The 17,711-nt window shown below is 27.6% G+C and overlaps 3 protein-coding genes across 4 annotated transcripts in view; 2 read left to right on the forward strand and 1 right to left on the reverse strand.

Annotated features, from left to right (window-relative positions):
* Positions 1-17,711, reverse strand: part of LOC103852615 (SNF1-related protein kinase regulatory subunit gamma-1-like) — a 423,770-nt gene that overhangs the window by 55,440 nt on the left and 350,619 nt on the right. The window lies entirely within an intron of this gene.
* On the forward strand, positions 3,351-9,990 carry LOC103852554 (squamosa promoter-binding-like protein 6). 2 transcript variants are annotated; one of them, XM_033285028.1, is made up of 4 exons: positions 3,351-6,856; positions 6,975-7,393; positions 7,464-7,567; positions 7,671-9,990. In XM_033285028.1, the coding sequence occupies exons 2-4, from the start codon at positions 6,987-6,989 to the stop codon at positions 8,111-8,113; spliced, it is 954 nt and encodes a 317-aa protein (XP_033140919.1). In that variant the 5' UTR covers positions 3,351-6,856; positions 6,975-6,986; the 3' UTR covers positions 8,114-9,990. The 2 variants fall into 2 exon arrangements, with proteins under 2 accessions (XP_033140919.1, XP_009127706.1); XM_009129458.3 differs by having other exon boundaries at positions 3,364-6,856; positions 7,464-7,594.
* LOC103852555 lies at positions 14,389-17,491 on the forward strand. Its single transcript, XM_009129459.3, has 2 exons — positions 14,389-15,263; positions 17,030-17,491. The coding sequence occupies exons 1-2, from the start codon at positions 15,057-15,059 to the stop codon at positions 17,381-17,383; spliced, it is 561 nt and encodes a 186-aa protein (XP_009127707.1). The 5' UTR covers positions 14,389-15,056; the 3' UTR covers positions 17,384-17,491.

Below are 17,711 nucleotides of genomic sequence, written 5' to 3' on the forward strand. Positions count from 1 at the left end.
TACATTAACAACCAGAAAATTGAGCTATGTCACAGACCATACATCGTTAATGATTGCGATTAAGACTATCAATGAATAAGAGCCAGAAACATACATAAATAAGTAAAACTGGTCGGTTAAGTATGGTTGGTCATTTTCTCACTTAGTTGTTGTTCTCTTTACATATAAGTCTTTTCTTTGGTAAGATAAGAATATATATATAAGTTCGTTAATTATATGTCCATTTGTCGTTGGTTATTAGTCTTGCATCTTATGACGTCAGTAGCTCTACTTCTACTATAACATGAAAACAAACAAACAAATTTTGGGGACCAACAACGATATCCACTTGTATGTTCATGTATAAACATTAAATATTAAGAATTAGCAATCAGTGACTTCACTTAGCATACCTAGATGTTTTTTGTCCTGTCAGGAGTTATGTCATAGAACTATGATAGATATGACAAAAGTATAATGTTTAGGTCGAAGACTGATTTAATCTTAAAAAGATAATCAACTGCTTTAAATAAATGTATTAACAAATTAATCGAGGACAAAGAGATATCCAAGCAAAATAAAAGCTCGATTTGATTTTTGAAGCTGTGTTAGGTCGCTGCTGTTGCTGTTTGTTTTGTGGTCAGGTGATTTGACACTACCGGCGAGCTGTTCTCAGGTGGGCTATTATCTTTAAGAGCGGATTCATCGGGGAAGCCAAAACACTAAAAGTGAAATATATTTCTCCAAAAAACACTTTATAACTTTAAATATGAAGTTTTTTGCTTTTCAAAAAGAAATTTCAAAACTTCAAATTGAAGTTTTGAAGAGTGAAACTCTATATTTGAAGTTTCACTACTCAAAACTTGAAGTTTCACTACTCAAAATTTTAAATTTGAAGTTTCATATTTTTATTTGCATTTTGGTCCTTACAATTACACATCACATTTATGATTCATAAACAGTTTCTTGTTTATTGTTTAATCCTTATAAAAATTACATCTCATAAATATTTTAAGTTTTGTTTATAAAATTTAAGTTAACACATAAAACTAAATAAAACTTTAAAATAAGATTTAAAATATTTAAAACTAGATTTAGATAACAAAAGTATACAAAAGAAACTTAACAAAAAAGCTTATAAAAAATTACATGAAGACATAACTATTATACAAATTTAAATATTACAACAACACTAATAGTCAGGTAAGTTTGATCCGGAACCGTCAAAATTTCTAAATATTGTCCAATCTTTTTTCTGTAACTGAAGATGGTTGTTGTTGATGATGTCTTTTCGTACAATTTTTCTAGTTCATATTGAATATATTCACAAGTATTAATATCATCGATAAAAGTTAGTCTTTTAGCAATATTTTATGTTTCTCTTTTACTTTCTTGTTCTAATCTAATGTATTTACAAATATTAATATCACCTGATTTCAATATTTTGTATCTTTAATCCACAAATTAAAATGAGGAGAGCCATTTTTACTTTGAAATGCACTAGTATATCATATATGCATTACGAAAATCACTTTATAGAATAATATGATATTTTGCGTGAAGTTTAATATTAATTAAGTTATTTGTTTAAAATTTTATATTTTAATATAATATTTTATTAATTAATATTGTTGTAATATGTTGATATATGTGCTAGTTATTTACAAAAATTTTGTGAATTCAAATTAGTTATGACAAATATAAGGACCATATTATAAAATACAAATAATTTTGAAGTTGAGTTTGAAGTTTTGCTTTTGGAGAAGAATACCTTTAAATTTCAAATATAGAGTTTTGAAAACTTCAAAATAAATTTTTTTTTGGAGAAGCTCTAAGCTTGGGACAGAAACCCAGCCATAAGAAAAGAAAACAAACTGTTTGGCCCGTTTTTAATGGGCTTATATCAGGCCTTAACTATGCTTCATATTTTGATGGACTTGGTTTGGCAAATTGTAACATACATTGATACACCATTTTAATATCTACCTTGGTTCGCACTTCGCACCTAATTTATATGGTAATTAACTAATTTTACACATTATTTCTCACTTAAAGTTAAAGAGTTTTACACAAAATATATATCCGAAATTTACTTATAACAGTGAGTAACAATCAAAAATTCAAACTTATAATAGTTACTAACGTTGCAAAGATGAGGAAAAAAAGGAAAATGGGACTAGCTTGCCTTTAGATTCCATCACCTGGAGAGTGCGGTTGGTTGGCCAACAAGATGTGCTCTGGCTCCCACCAAACAAAAATAAAAAGTGCTGATTTTTATGAAAGCAAAAGAAAAAAGAAAAGGGTTGGTTTTGTAATAAAGCAAAAGTTTTGTTAAACTTCTGACGTTGCACACGCACGCTCCACCACCAATCTCTTCAAGTCGCTGATTCCCCAATATTTTATATATTCTTTACGCGACCCCAAAGTTTCTTTTTCTTTTATGGAAACCCCATACATTCCTCTTCTATCTTGTGCATTAATTTTGATACTTATTTTAATGGAAACTACTTGTTTAAATAGATAAAACCAAAATAATGTTTTCAAGTTGCGATATAATAATTCTGTTTCCCTAGGCTGTTGATTTTTATCTTTAAAATTGCGAAGCTACCAACAAACAAAATAATTAACAAAAACGAGTTTGTGTTTGTTAGTAGAATATAACCCACAAAATGTTTACACTACAGATTGTGGGTCGTGACAATGTCCACTGTGACCTATCTGTTTTGATTGTAGTGAATATATTTATGGCATCATTCATTTAAGTGTGTATTTGTGTTCGAGATAGTGTGAACACACGACATCGTTTTCGCTGTTTGTCTCTACAAAAAGTTCAATACATGCCACCGCAGCCTTGTATTATGTTTAGGATTTAGGAAGTCTTATTTTATTTTCAATTGAAAACAACTTGCATATACAAGTTTAGTCGTGTGTTAGAGCCGATCATAGCTCCTATTTTAGGCAGCATCTCAAGTTGTAAAAGCTATTTTATGTCAAGGCTTTATGAGGTTAAACAGTTTTTCACAGTCTGTTATTTTTCTAATCAGGTTTCTCTTACTTTTAATGATTTCAAAATTTACAGTCATTTTCTATTTTTCTTTACCTTAAATTTATACAATATAACTTCTTTAAATTAACACTCTATAAATTAATATACACTAAAAATCTCTATAAAATAATATAATTTTATAGTTTCAAATTAAGTTTTTAGTTCAATTAGTATATCGATAAATTAATATCTCTATAAATTAATTAAAAAAATAGTTTTGGTGTAGTCCAACATTATTAATTTATAGAGGTTTCACTGTAAACCTTAATTTACATGATTTCAAAACAAAAAGTTCAATTTTACTAATTTTATTATAAAATATTTTATTTTTATTTTTATAATAATAACTAAAACACCAAACTGGTTTACATTAATTTTATTATAATTATAATTTATTTTTCTTTATTAGTTTATATTCCATATTGACTTATTTTCGTTTTACCTATGTTTCTCTTTTCAATATTTATATAATTTATCTATGATGAAATATCAACTACAATATTTAATTCTTTATAGTTTTTACCATCAATCATATTGTCTAAATATTTAAAATAACTTTTACGGTTTTTATCCATAACTGCTATTTTTATTGGTAAAGTCTTTTGTCTTAAAAGTAGAAATTCCAAATTCGCGTCTTAATATCGGTGAGGAGAGAATTTAGCAACCAACTTTTGTCTTGGTCCAAATAGATTATAAATTTCCTAACTTTTGAAATTTAAAAAAAAAAACAATTTGAACAGCATAAAACTTAAAGAAACAACATGAAATGAAAGATCTTAACAATCAGTAAATACTTATTTTACTTTATTATTTGCTGATCATGGGAGTTATTAGCATTTTCATTTTAATAATATATTAAATATTAAATTATGTTTCTGAGAAAATTGTAGGTTTTATATTAAAAGAAGCCAAAAAAATCCCTACTTTAATATTTGTAAAATTCAAGACCGGGTTTGGTTGTGTTTTTACTTTCATATATTAGTATATTTTATATCACTAAATTGTAAATATTACATTTAAACTAAAAGTAGTGTAACTTAACAAAAATGCTAAAACAAATAAATTTCATAAAACGCAAATCAAATAAAAGAATAAAACTACCTTTAACTTAGTGTGTGTATTATTTATAGAGCTTCACATTTCAATACATTATTTAACACATTTTCCCATATGTTCTACACTCATCACGAAACCAAAATTTATGATAGTTTCAATTTATAACCACTTAATTATTTAACTATTTACTTATGATATTTATTCTAGTTCATTTAATGTTTTATAATAAACAGAAATATTTGTTAACAAATTTAAATAAAATGTTTCCAGTGGTAATAAAAAGGTGGAACGTGTCTAATAAAACCCTGAAAATACAATATCTCAAGAAGTAATCTCACAGATTGGAAACCTTTAGGAATTTGGATGAGTTATACAACAAAATTTATAATTAAGTATCTAATTAAAAAATGACCATAATATTTAATACTTCTTCTGTTCCTAAAAGATTCATATATTAGGATTTTCACACTTATTAAGAAAATATATCAAATTTTAGTTACCAATACATTATTTTCCGTAATCAACTATTTCCCATAAGTTTTCACCAATAGAATTTTAATAAATACAATTATGTTTTTTGAAGTTTACAAATTTAATTTATGCATTAAAAATATGAAAAATGTATCTTTTTGAAATAATTTTTTTTTTAAAACATAGATCTTTTAGAAACGGAAAGAGTATATTTATAGAATATATATCAAAATACTTTTGTAAAGTAATCGGATGATCTTTTCTCTATTTTCTTATTTCTCTTCTTATTTCTCTTCTTGTCACTTTTCTATTTCTGTGAACCATCTAAATCTTTATCTTTTTATTGCTTGTATTCCTTCCACTAATTCATCTCAGCTATCTTTTTCTCCCATACTCCTTTTGTTTCATTTTATACTAATTTTTTACACAAATTAAGAAAATTATTAAATTTATTTTATCCATAATTAATATATTACTCCCTCCGGTTTTTAATATAAGTCGTTTTAGAGAAATTTTTATGTTCTAAATTATATGACATTTTCGATTTTCTATGTAAAATTTATTAACAGTTAATGTTATATGACCAATGATAAAATACATTCTATTTTATTATTGGTTAATTTGTGGTTAGGTAAATAATTAATGATGTTTTTGTTTAGAAAATGTAAGAAATTAATGATTTTCTTAATTTGTGTGCACAATTCTAAAATGACTTATATTAAAAAACGGTGGGAGTAGTTTATCTTATTATCTTAATTAATGAGCTAAGAGAATAAAGTTAAAATTAGAAAAATTATCAAATAAATTCATTGACATAAAACAACACTAAAACTGGAACAAAATTTAAATTTTAAAACGAGAATTAAAATGAAACAAAAAATATTATTTATCTGACTAATGGCATTCTCTTTAGTTATTGTCACAGTTATTGTCACGATTTGTCGCCACCCTTCAACGTCTTTCTATTGTAATTTGTATCTTCTTATTCTCCATCTATTGTACTAATAAAAAAAATTTCATCCTCCACCGTTATGAGATACACCTTTACATGTACAATGTCATCGTCAAATACAAAAAAAATGATGAGAGAAAATATATATATTTTTGGTATTCTATTATGTTATAAATATTTAAACTATAAACATAAGACAATATGTAAAATGTTTGTTGTTGTATGGCTTGCAATATTAACACCTATTACCATTACTAGTTATTTCATGGTTGCCATTGTCTTCTCTTCTGCTACAATATTCGTCATCCTTTCCACCTTTGCTTTAGTCACTCAATAGCAATGTATTATTAGTTTTGTTTTATTGTATTTTTTAAATGTAGAATAAAAATGTAAAATTTCTTTTATTTATATATCAATTTGTTATTAGTTTCATACTATTTTTATATAATGCTCAACTTATTAATTTATGAATGTAAAATAGATGGTTCATACTATGTTTTGTACATGAAAAAACGATGTTATCATTAACGCTTCCATCGTTATTCTTCCGCCTTTGTAAATCTTAGACCATAATTTTTTTTTGACATTCTTAAACCATAATGATCGGGAAAAGTTTTAGGAATTTCTTAAGGAGGGACCCACAAATTGTTAAAAAACAGTTCAAGAAATTGTCAAATAAAAACCGATTCTACTTGGGTTGTTGTACTGTTTACGGGTCTTACTGACACGTGGCGGCCCGCGATTGATTTGTTTTTAATCATGCTCTTATGTAAGTCATGTTTGACCATCAATAATCCATTTTATCTCTTGTCGCATGTATTTCTTCATCGAAATTATTTATTTTCACATTTTTCACCCTCCATCTTTTACTATAAAAGGTAATATCAAAAGAATCTTGAAAGTCTTTCAAGGATTTAATTATCCAAAACGATGCTATATTCTTTAACACATGTTATTTTACAAATTAACCCAAAATCTTTTATACAAGAAAATAATTACAGGCTGACCAAAAAAAAACAGAATGGAGACTAAAAAAAGAGAAAAAAATAGGATGTGGTGAAGTGAAGATGGGTGTAGTGGAAATCATGTTGACCCCAACAGTATCTCCTTCGACGTCACCTTTATTCCTTCAACTCTCCTCTCCTCTCCTCTGCTCTCCCCCCATTTTTCACCTTTTTCTTATATTTCCTCCAAATCTCTCTCTGAGGTTCCTCTTCCTCTCTGTTATTCCAATCGGTGAGCATTCTTTGATTTTGATCCAAAGTATTGATTTTTATTCTTCCCTTCACAGTTTAGGCCTTTAAGATTTGAATATTATCGTCAATCTCATCTGGGTTTTGTGCAAATCCAAGGTATAGTTGAATCGTTCTCACTCCCAATTCAAAATTGAAATGAAAGTTTCATACTTTAGGAAGCGAAAAGCTTTGAACTTGATCCCTTGTACTGATTCGTTAATCACTTGTGTTTCAGTTTTGCTGATCGATGGATTCTTGGAGCTACGGGAGAAGCGTTTTCCTACCTAATGGAACCATTGCTGAGAACCAAAGCTCCATGCCTGGATTTGAGATGGAGACTAGTGATGGATTCATTACCAAAGTGGCTTCTTCGAGTTACCTTGAGGAGAACCAATCTTCGAACTTGTCTAGGATAGATTTTAAATTCAGGAGTTACGAGAACCATGGTGGTACTTCGACCTTACCGTCTAAAAAGACTCGAGCTTCAAACTCGTGCTTGCAGAGTCCTCCCTTGTGTCAAGTCTACGGTTGCAATATGGATCTCAGCTTTTCTAAAGATTACCACAAAAGGCACAGAGTTTGCGAGGCTCATTCAAAGAGTTCTGTCGTTATAGTTAGCGGTGTTGAGCAGAGGTTTTGCCAACAGTGCAGCAGGTTTGGTTTTGTTCATTTCTCCTTGGCTCTCTACTTTGTTAGATGTTACTGATATGTTTCTTCTGGTCAGGTTTCATTTCCTCTCGGAGTTTGATGATGGGAAGAGAAGTTGCAGAAGACGATTAGCTGGTCACAACGAGCGAAGAAGAAAGCCTTCTTTCTATTTCTTACCCGGTAAGCGGCATAAGCTTCTTCCTCAAGGTACATAGTCTCTGCCTCTCCCTTTCCACATCACTTAACTATGTTTCTTTTAATGACTTCTCGTTGGTCTTGCCAGAGTCGTTTCCTGGTAGCTTCTTGTACGACCACCGTGCAAGTAGACTCGTGAGTTTCAAAGATGAACCTAAGCCAGCGATGGAAGCTTCTGGTGTATCTTATATTTGGGACTTGCAAGAGGCGGTGCCACGCTCTACTTGTGCTCTCTCTCTTCTGTCAGCTCAGTCCCAACAACACTTGTCTGAAAATAATCCAAACAAAAGCTTCTCAATCACTCAACCAAGCCAAAACCTCAACCACTCCATAGGAGACTATCATCAGATGCAGCCGTTGAGGATCGATAAGAAGACCAAATCTGTTACTAGTTCTAGTTCATGTAATGGAAACGGGTCATCCACGGTTGATCTACTGCAACTGTCATCACATCTTCAGAGAATCCAGCAACAACAGAGGACTTTCACTGATGATGTGAAGCAGGAATATAATGAGCTTTATTTCCCCTAGCTCCTAATTAAAATAAGGCAAAGCTAAGGCTGCTTGGTTTGGTTTGATTAGTTTGGTGATTTTACTGGATTCATGAGATGGTTAGATTAGGGGAATGAAGATCAAGTCTGGTTACAACTTACACATGTTTTTTTTGTAACTGATACTTGTTTATTCTATCTATGCCTGCTTCCTTTGCAAGTCTTTTTTTTCTTCTTATTTTTGAGACAATTTGTATATATAACGATGTAATGAACATACTTCAACAAATATCTGATGTTTCAGTTTGGCCAGAGAGATTGGCAACAAAAAGCGTCTTATTCTTACGTGAACGTCCTGAATTTGAGAGCCAAGTGCGTGTAAGCATCTAACAAAATATTCTGAAGATAATTAATAAGATGTACCTCAACAAAACCTAGAGTTTGATCAAGTCCTTCTGTTGTCTCAGAGTTACAAGATGCTTATTCGACCATAAACTTGTAGTTTGCAAACATTACCTCAACTTCTAGTTTAAATTTCCCCACAAAACTATACCATCACTGAGATTAATTATCCACGTTGTCTCTAACAATTCGACCCTTCAGTTGATCTGCTGGAGACTACTATTAGATATCCCATATCGAACACAATTGTGATCTTTGGACAATATATATTGACGTGGCATTAATCTTTCACTTTTGAGCAATTCTGGAGTGTGAATTATGTCCATTATTAATATGGTATCAGAACTAGGTTAAAAACTCAGATATATCCTATAATAAGGGGTTCATTTTTTCTGTGGATTCTGCAATGTTCAGTTTGTGTTATTTCTATTGGATCTTTTCCTATCCACATCGACATAATTGTGATCTTTGGGCAATATATATGTAGAAATCTTTCACTCTTGATCTAGTGTTTGGATATTAGTTAGGCCTATAACTAAAGCTACCATCTCCATACTTCACCAAAAGTACACCACTTCATCTGGAGAGCTTTAAACAATGCATTGCCGGTTGGAGCTCTCCTTGCCACCAGAGGAATCAATTCGGAGGTACCTTGTAAAAGGTGTGGAGAGCTGTAAACCATCACTCACCTCTTCCTTGATTGCCCTTTTGCGGTGGAAGTCTGGGCCAAAGCCCCCCTCGTAACACCTGTTGACAGAACATCAGATACTGAAACGCTTAGAGATTGGCTGTCAACAAATGTTTCGATTGGTTCTCTACCTCCTACAGGAGTATCGGCTTCCCCGCTCACGACATGGCTCTTGTGGAAACTAATTCATCTTCCAGATTTCGTTTACACAATAAATTAGTTTTGGCTGCTGGTTACTGGCTAGAACTGGCCATGGAGAATATGAAACCAGTGAGGAGAAAGTGAAAGTGGCAGCAATAAGTTATACAATCTTTGTTTTAAAATGATCCATATTCTAGAAAAAGTTTTTGTTTCAAAAAGATCAATATTTTATGTTTTCAGTATATGTAATAATGATAAATAATAATTTTAAGAAAAGTAATTGTGTCTATTGAATTTTGTTCGGCTACTATTTACGGAAAATAGTTAATCATAAAAATATTATATTTATAATAAAAATTTTAAATGTTTTATTAATAAGGGTGAAAATCTTAAAACATATATCTTATTGAAATGGAGGGAATATTATGTATCTGTATAATATTATTTGAGAAGTTAATTTTCTACGTGTCGATCTCACATTAATTTTTACGATGGTTAATCACTGAGATACCTTTAATGAATTAAAATATTATTCTTAACTGGCACTATTAAAAATTATTTAATAATTTATGCCAATTAAATTATTAATTTTAGTTTCCTTTTTTTTCTAATTTTCAAATCATGAATAATAAAAAGGAAATATACATATAATAAAAAAAAATTAACAAAAATAAAACATATATTTTGTAAAAGTAAATTTATGTGAATGAAAATATATTTTATATATAATGCGACTTCATAAAAAGGAAAGTTTTTAAAAATAGTTTTGATGTTAAAATAATCATCTTTGTAAAACATAATATAAAAGAGCATAATATTTTTAAAATTAATAAAATATTTTATTGATATCAAAATATTTTCTCAGATTATTACAAAAGTAAATTTAATTTAAATATACTAAAAATCTTTGATGAACTAAAAGTATTTTATAATTGCTACTGTTGAGATCTTTATTCATTTTTTTTCATTTTAATTTTGATTTATATTATGTATATAATTGTTTATCAATTACATAAATAAAAATATCTACAAAATTTAATGAAACCTAATATACCACTAACTGTGTTCAATGCTTACTTTAATGTTTTTAATTTTGATATATTATACAACATAAGATACCTATAATAAAAATAAAAAAATGTGAATTTTTATGGTTAGTATTATTCAGATTCCTTTTAATTTGTCTTTCATATAACTAAAGTATAAAGTTATTAATAATTTTAAAAATTATTATGTAGATATCGATATCAGTTCATACGTTTTAAATTTTTATCGATAATGTCTGTTTATAAAAATTTGTACATATCATCACTTCAGTTTTTATACTGTTTTTAAAAATCAAAATATAAAATTGTACAAAATAATTATGACTATAATTACAGCTTTAAGATGAAGAACTAAATTAACGTAATAAATAAAACTAATCAAAATTAGCTTAACTAGAGGCAAGAGTAGTTAACTTCGATTTGAAGAAACATGTGTAACTCAATACAACCCACAAATGAGTAATTTGCATAATACAAATTTCTATACCAAAAATCAAAAGTTTAAATACAAAAAACAAAATTAATTAAAATTTTATTCTATTTCAGCACAAAAAAATACTATGGTTGTTGAAAGAAAAATATTATGATTATATATAAAGAAATAAATGCAATCTGGTATACTCAAGTAATAACTAAATCAAATTAATATTTTATATCCAAATTACATGTCTAAGTAAAATGACATAATATTATTTGTACATATCGTTTGTGTTGTATGGTTTTATGTTTGTAGCTCTATGAACTTTTGTAGTCCGAAACTTTAAGTTTTTTAATGAAAGTGTTGTTCCAAAAAAAAAAAATTGAAAGTTGTTATTCAAAGTTTGGAGCTAGTATCTTATCACACGGTTCTGCTACTAATTTAGCAGTAAAAAAAAATTGGACATTTCGAGGAATGTGCAATAGATTGTGAAGCTCGGTCAGTAGCAATCTGTCCACTATTAGTAGACAAAATGTTAGTCCATTCATTCGTTGCGTTGTCGTAGTCCAAGGTCGTCCATGTGAAAGTCGACATGTTTTGCTTCAGTAAGTTCCCGACTGTCTGTTGCATCTGGTCGGACAGATAAGCGCCGATTCTGACCAATTTGCTCGGGTTGGTTTCGTCGATCAGAATCTGAGTATTTCATCCTTTTGGGGGTGGATGTTATGTATCTGCTTTGAGATTGCGTAGATGCGAGGATTTGACTGCTGCATCTTGATTGGGGCAACAAGGAGGTCTCGTGCGGCTTGCTGGTCTGCTCAGAGCGTTTTGTATTTGGCCGTCTGGTCCTGGGAATTTTACGCATTGGTGGTAGATGGACGACACCACCTTCATTGAATGTAACCAAGGAGTACCGAGGATTACATTATAGGGGGATGCGTGCGAATGACCGAGAATTTGACTATGCGTGTTACTCCATATGCGTAGACTGGGAGCCTGATCGTTCCAATCATTATTTCGAAGACTCCGTTAAGTCTGTGAGGGATCTAGAAGATGGTGTCATATCGCGGAGATCGATTCCCATCTCATCTAATTTTTTTATTCCATTAAAGGTGTCTATGTAATTAACCGTCATGAAAATTAATGTGAGCGGGACACATAAGAAACTGATTTCTCAATTAATATTATACAGATATATTTCTAAAATTTAGTTTAGGAAAATCTTCATAAGTATAATATATTTTAAAATTTAGGAAGATCTTCATAAATATGTTTAATTAGGTTACGCGGAATGAATATTATATATATATATATATATATATATATATATATATTACTTTTATGTATTATTTTGAAATAATAAATATATACTGAATAATTAAAATTTAGCAACTATTACGTATATAATTAAATTGTTCCAAATACATAAATAAATTTTATTAATCGAGACAAATACTTTTTCAATTTTATATGGTATAAAATTCAGTTTCAATGATATTAACGTAGATATATAGTACATTTTAAAATTGACATCTGTTAAAAATATTTTATACTTATATTATTTTTGATCATTTGTATTACAAAATTTTTAAATCACTAATAAAAATAAAAAATTTGTGAGATATTTAATAGTTTTAGTAATTTATAATTTGAAAAAAATTCAATGCAAAGTTTAAAATCTAAATATTAAGTAGTCAATATTTGTTCATAATGTTTATCAAAAAAATTTAAAGCAAATTTCGAAATTAAAATACTTGTGTATTTTATATGGTATATATTTTATTTTTAAAAAATATTAATATACATATATATATATATAATATTTATTAAATGAGACTTTCTACTTATGTAATTTTGTAATCATTTGTATCTTGTTTTAATAGAAATTTTAAACCATGAATCACAAAAATTTCAATGTGAGATTTTTAACTGGTTTAGTAGTTTATAGTCGTTTTTAAAAATTCAAAATATAACAAATTTGAAAAAATCTAATTTTTTATTATATAGTTATTGTGGTTGTTTAATTTATTTTAATAAGTTAAAATTTAAAAAATAATAGATAATATATTAATTTTTATCAAATCTTTATTATTCAAAATTATTAATTGTCATATATACTTTAGCCACATTTGGTAATTATGTGATATTTATTTAAGAAAACAATGAAGGATATTTATGGTTAATTTGATAAAAAAACTTATTATATATTTATATGAACCAACATATTTTTTTAAGGATTCTAAGAATGATTGTGGTGATGACACGTGGCTACAAAAATATGTTGTAATGTTTCCTTTTTAATATATAAGGGATATCTTTATAAAATTTAGGAAAACATTCACAAGTATGTAATAAATGTATTATATTTATAACTAATAAATTTAATTATCTATCTTATGGAATCTCAAAACATTATACATTTTAATCTAAAAGTTTAATCGACTTAAAAAGAACAAAAAAAAACTTAATATCTGTTGTATTATATATTTTTGGGGAAATTATAACAGAGCCTTTCACAAGTCAAGGAAATGACTTTTGGGGAATGATTCTCCTGTGAATGTTGACAGTTGATTTTTTACAAATTGAATTAAATATTAGCAGATCATAAGATGCCAATCACGATTTTGACCATGATTGACCAAGAAAAAGAGTAACAATTTTTACCAAAAAGAAAAAGAGTAACAATAATTACGGTGGTATCTAGTTAGATGACAAAAGTTCCTTTAATTTAAATTGTTACCTTCTATCCATAATTTAATTGTATATATAAAGATACTAACAATAGAGGTTGAGGGAAACAAATTCTCAAGTCAAGACTTCTTCCTCTAATTATTTTTACGTATTGTATTTATTTATATATCATAAAATAATATATATATATATATTAGATATATAAAAAGTCATTAACTATTACATATATAATTAAATTGATGCAAATATGTAAATAAATTTTATTAATCCAAACAATCACTTTTTCTATTTTATATTGTATATGATTATTATACATAGATATATAGTATATTTTTAATATTTATATATTTCAATGAAACGTTCTACTCATTTGGTTTTTTTTGATGATTTGTATTTTTTTATAACAAAAACTTTAAATAATTGATAACAAATTTTCATTCTGTGATATTTAAAAGTTTTAGTAATGTATAATTCTTAAAAACATTCAATGCAAATTTTAAATTTTAAATATTAGGTTGTCAGTGTTTGTTTAAAGTTTTTGTAAAAAATTTGCAAAGCAAATTTTAAAATTAAAATATTTATGTATTTTTTGTGATATATAGTTTAATTGAAAAAATATTAACATATATATATTTTAATTTTGGTATTTATTAAATAAGACTTCATACTTATATGATTTTGTAATCATTTGTTTTTTGTTATATAAAAAATTTAAACCATGGATCATTAAATTTTAATGTGAGACTTTTTAAAAATTTAAAATATACTAGATACGAAAAAATCTAAATTTTTATTATATGCTTAATGTGATTATTTAATTTATTTTAATAATTTAAATTTAAACAAAAATCATAGAGGGTGCACTAATTTGTATCAAATATTTATTATTTAAAATCATTAATTATTATATATATATTTTCACCACATTTGGAAATTTCATAATTTTTACTTCAGGAAAAATTAAAAATATTAATAATTAATTTATGATTAGTTTAAAAAAAATCTTATTATATATTTAGATGAACCAACCTATTTTTCTAAAGATTCAAAGAATCGTTGTGGTGATGACACGTGGCTAACTTAAAAGTTATAATGATTCGATTTTAATATATATGGGATGTGTTATAAAAATTGAAGAGAAATACTCTATGATAGTCTTAAAACATTTCTTATCACAAAATAGAACACAAGGGTCAAAAGGACTAAAAAATCATATTTTAAAGATATATTAAAATAAATAAAATTTATATAGTTTTTTTTAAATTTTATTTTTAGTTTCTAAAATAATATTCAAAATTTCTTGTTGAATTTTTTTCTCTAAATTTTTATTTTAAAATTTCCTTTTTCAAAATATAATGTGGATTTGTGGAATGATTCTCCTTTGAAAGTTGGTTTTCTTAAATAGAAGTAAATATTTGCAAATCATAAGATACTTATGGTTTTGACCAAGATTGACCAAGAAAAAGAGTAACAATAATTACGGTGGTATCCAGTGAGATGACCAAAGTTCTATCCATAATTTTAATGTATATATAAGTAGCACTAACAACAGAGGTTGAGGGAAATAAATTCTCTAGCAAGTAGCAAGTAGCAAGTCATGACTTCTTCCTCTAAATGTTTCTTTCTTGGTTCATTGGTAGTCTCGTTACTACTTTTCTTAGGATCTACTTCGACCATGGCCTTAACAAAAGACATTAATTCAACATGCTATCGTTATTCTGTCGATAATTCTTTTGTCCATAACAAAACGTTCTGCCTGCAAACGCTCACAGCGTATCCTCCCGCTGTCTCTGCAACTAACATGGTATATTACTAACTAACCCCTCATTTATTTTCTATCTTGACCCAACCATTCTGTTGTTCGTTTTTTATTTGACATTGCACCAAAAATTTAAATTCAACAGATTTAAATTTATTTGTCTAAGTTATTGATCTAATTTAATTGTTTTAACCGGAAGTAAAGAACAATTAAGAAAAATCCTACAAATAAATCACAAAATAGGTAATTAACTATTTTTCAGCCTTGCGTTTTAGATTCCAGTTTTCTTTGTGTTAGGGAGGAGATAAAAAGGATGTTACGGTTTAAGATTCATGATAATCTATGAGGGTTCAAAATCTTAGTACAATATTTTAGATAAATTCATTGATTTTACTGGTATGAAATCTGGCATCTATACTATTAAAAAGGAAGGAGTCCTAAAAAATCTACTTAAAACAAGTCATAGTTGGACCATTTCATTTAACTAGAATTCCTATTATTTCTCATACTACTAACTTAATTATTCTTCATTGGCAAGTTAGTTATAAAAAATAATACTAACCTAATTCTCTACGTATACATTTACTATATACGCATTATTCCATCATAATTATTTTGTGCTATTATTAAATAATGTTCACCCTATATTTGTATTTATGGTTACTTATGATTTATTTAATAGTTAATACCTTCGGAGACTATAAACCAAAATACAATATCTATGGTAAAAAATTACATCTTTTATAGAGATCAACCATTATTTTATACCAACCTTATTAACTAAATTGATTTCATTAACCCATGTAATATATATGAACACTTCAACATTATCATGATGTTTGTAACTTAATATTCCATGTTGGTTTTATTATTTAATACCAAACCAGTTCCTATAAGAATCCATAGTATGATTATGGTCTACATAAAACGGGTTCAATCTTTCCATCTGCTGTATTTTCAGAAAATTGTTATTTATTTTCTGTTATGTTAGATATTTAGGCTAACCAATTATAAATCGGTTAGTGATAACTTCTAAGAACTTTGAAAACACTTTGTTATTTATTAACACTATATCAATACTTTAAAATAGGTAAGCAGTAGAATTGTGTTTCAGAACAAAATCTACTTATTTAAAAACATAATATTATTTTGAAAATAGTTTTGATACTATGTGTTATATTAAACATTGTTATATATATATATATTTTTTAATTAAATAATTATATACATAAATTATACTTTTGGTTAACTAAATTATTTATCAACCAAATAAAAATATTCGGGTAATTAAAGTTTTCGTGTTATCCGGTTTATAAATAGTATTTTTAGGATATTTGGTTATTTAAAAATTGAATGCAATTAATATTTTTAAATATATAATTTTTATTTAAAAATTCAGGTACTCATTTGGTTCTCGGTTTAGTTTCAATTTTTCAGTCATAGATATACGATTTGCAATTCAGTTCAGTTTTGGTTTATCAGTTTGGTACGGTTTGATCCGTGATTTTGGATAAATGTGCTAAAACTTATACACTATCTTATATAGAAATTCGTTTAAAATATATTTAATTACAAAAATAAACCCGCGCTTTCCAAGCGCGGGTCAAGATCTAGTATTTGCTTATTTACCAAGTTAATTAATTTTTTAACAAGCGTATTTGAGAAAAAGTGTACGGGAAAAGGTTAAAAGCTTTATTTTGTAAATGAAACTATGTAAATAAGTAATCACTATTATGGAAAAAATTGTAGGATAATTATTATTCCTGAAAAACAAAATCTCAATAAAATTGTGTTTTTTTTTTAATATATAGGTCGAACTTGTGAAAGTCACACTCGACCTTGGATCGACCCAGGCTAAAGAAAGGGCAGGTTTCGTTGCCGGATTGGAAAAAGAGCCTACATTTAAAAAATATTTTGAGATGTGCAGTGAATCCTATGCCATAATAGTGGATAACTTTAGAGGTGCTCGATTATGTATGGAGGATGGTGCTGCGGGTGCCGCGGGTGCAAGCATTACAATCCTTCAAACTTACGACAATACACAACGTGTGAAGGATACAATCGGCAAGAACACAGACAATGCCTCAAAAAAGCTCATGGAGATGACATTAGTTATGGAGGATTTCGTGGCTATAGCTGATGCAGCCATCAGCGTAATATTTTAATTATTAAACTTTTCATGTGTTCAAATCCTAAAGATAATATTTAAATAAAAAAATAAATATAAATTTCAGTTCTGATTAATAAATGCAGCATATCAGCATTATTGGTAATTGTCAAATCCCAGTTCTCATAAACAGGGATGGTTTTTTTTTTTTTAATTATTAATTTTATTTAGCTCAAAATCCATTATTTTTTTTGTTCCGCATAGTAAACCGTAGTGTTTCCTCTTCTTTTTCTGTTAAAAAAGAACATTTCCCTTCTCTTTTCTCCCATTTAGAAACCAAAACGAAACTATGCAAAGTTCCAGAGAGATCACAAAACTTTAGACGT

The sequence above is a fragment of the Brassica rapa genome, chromosome A02, assembly GCF_000309985.2.
Source record: "Brassica rapa cultivar Chiifu-401-42 chromosome A02, CAAS_Brap_v3.01, whole genome shotgun sequence".
NCBI lineage: Eukaryota > Viridiplantae > Streptophyta > Magnoliopsida > Brassicales > Brassicaceae > Brassica > Brassica rapa.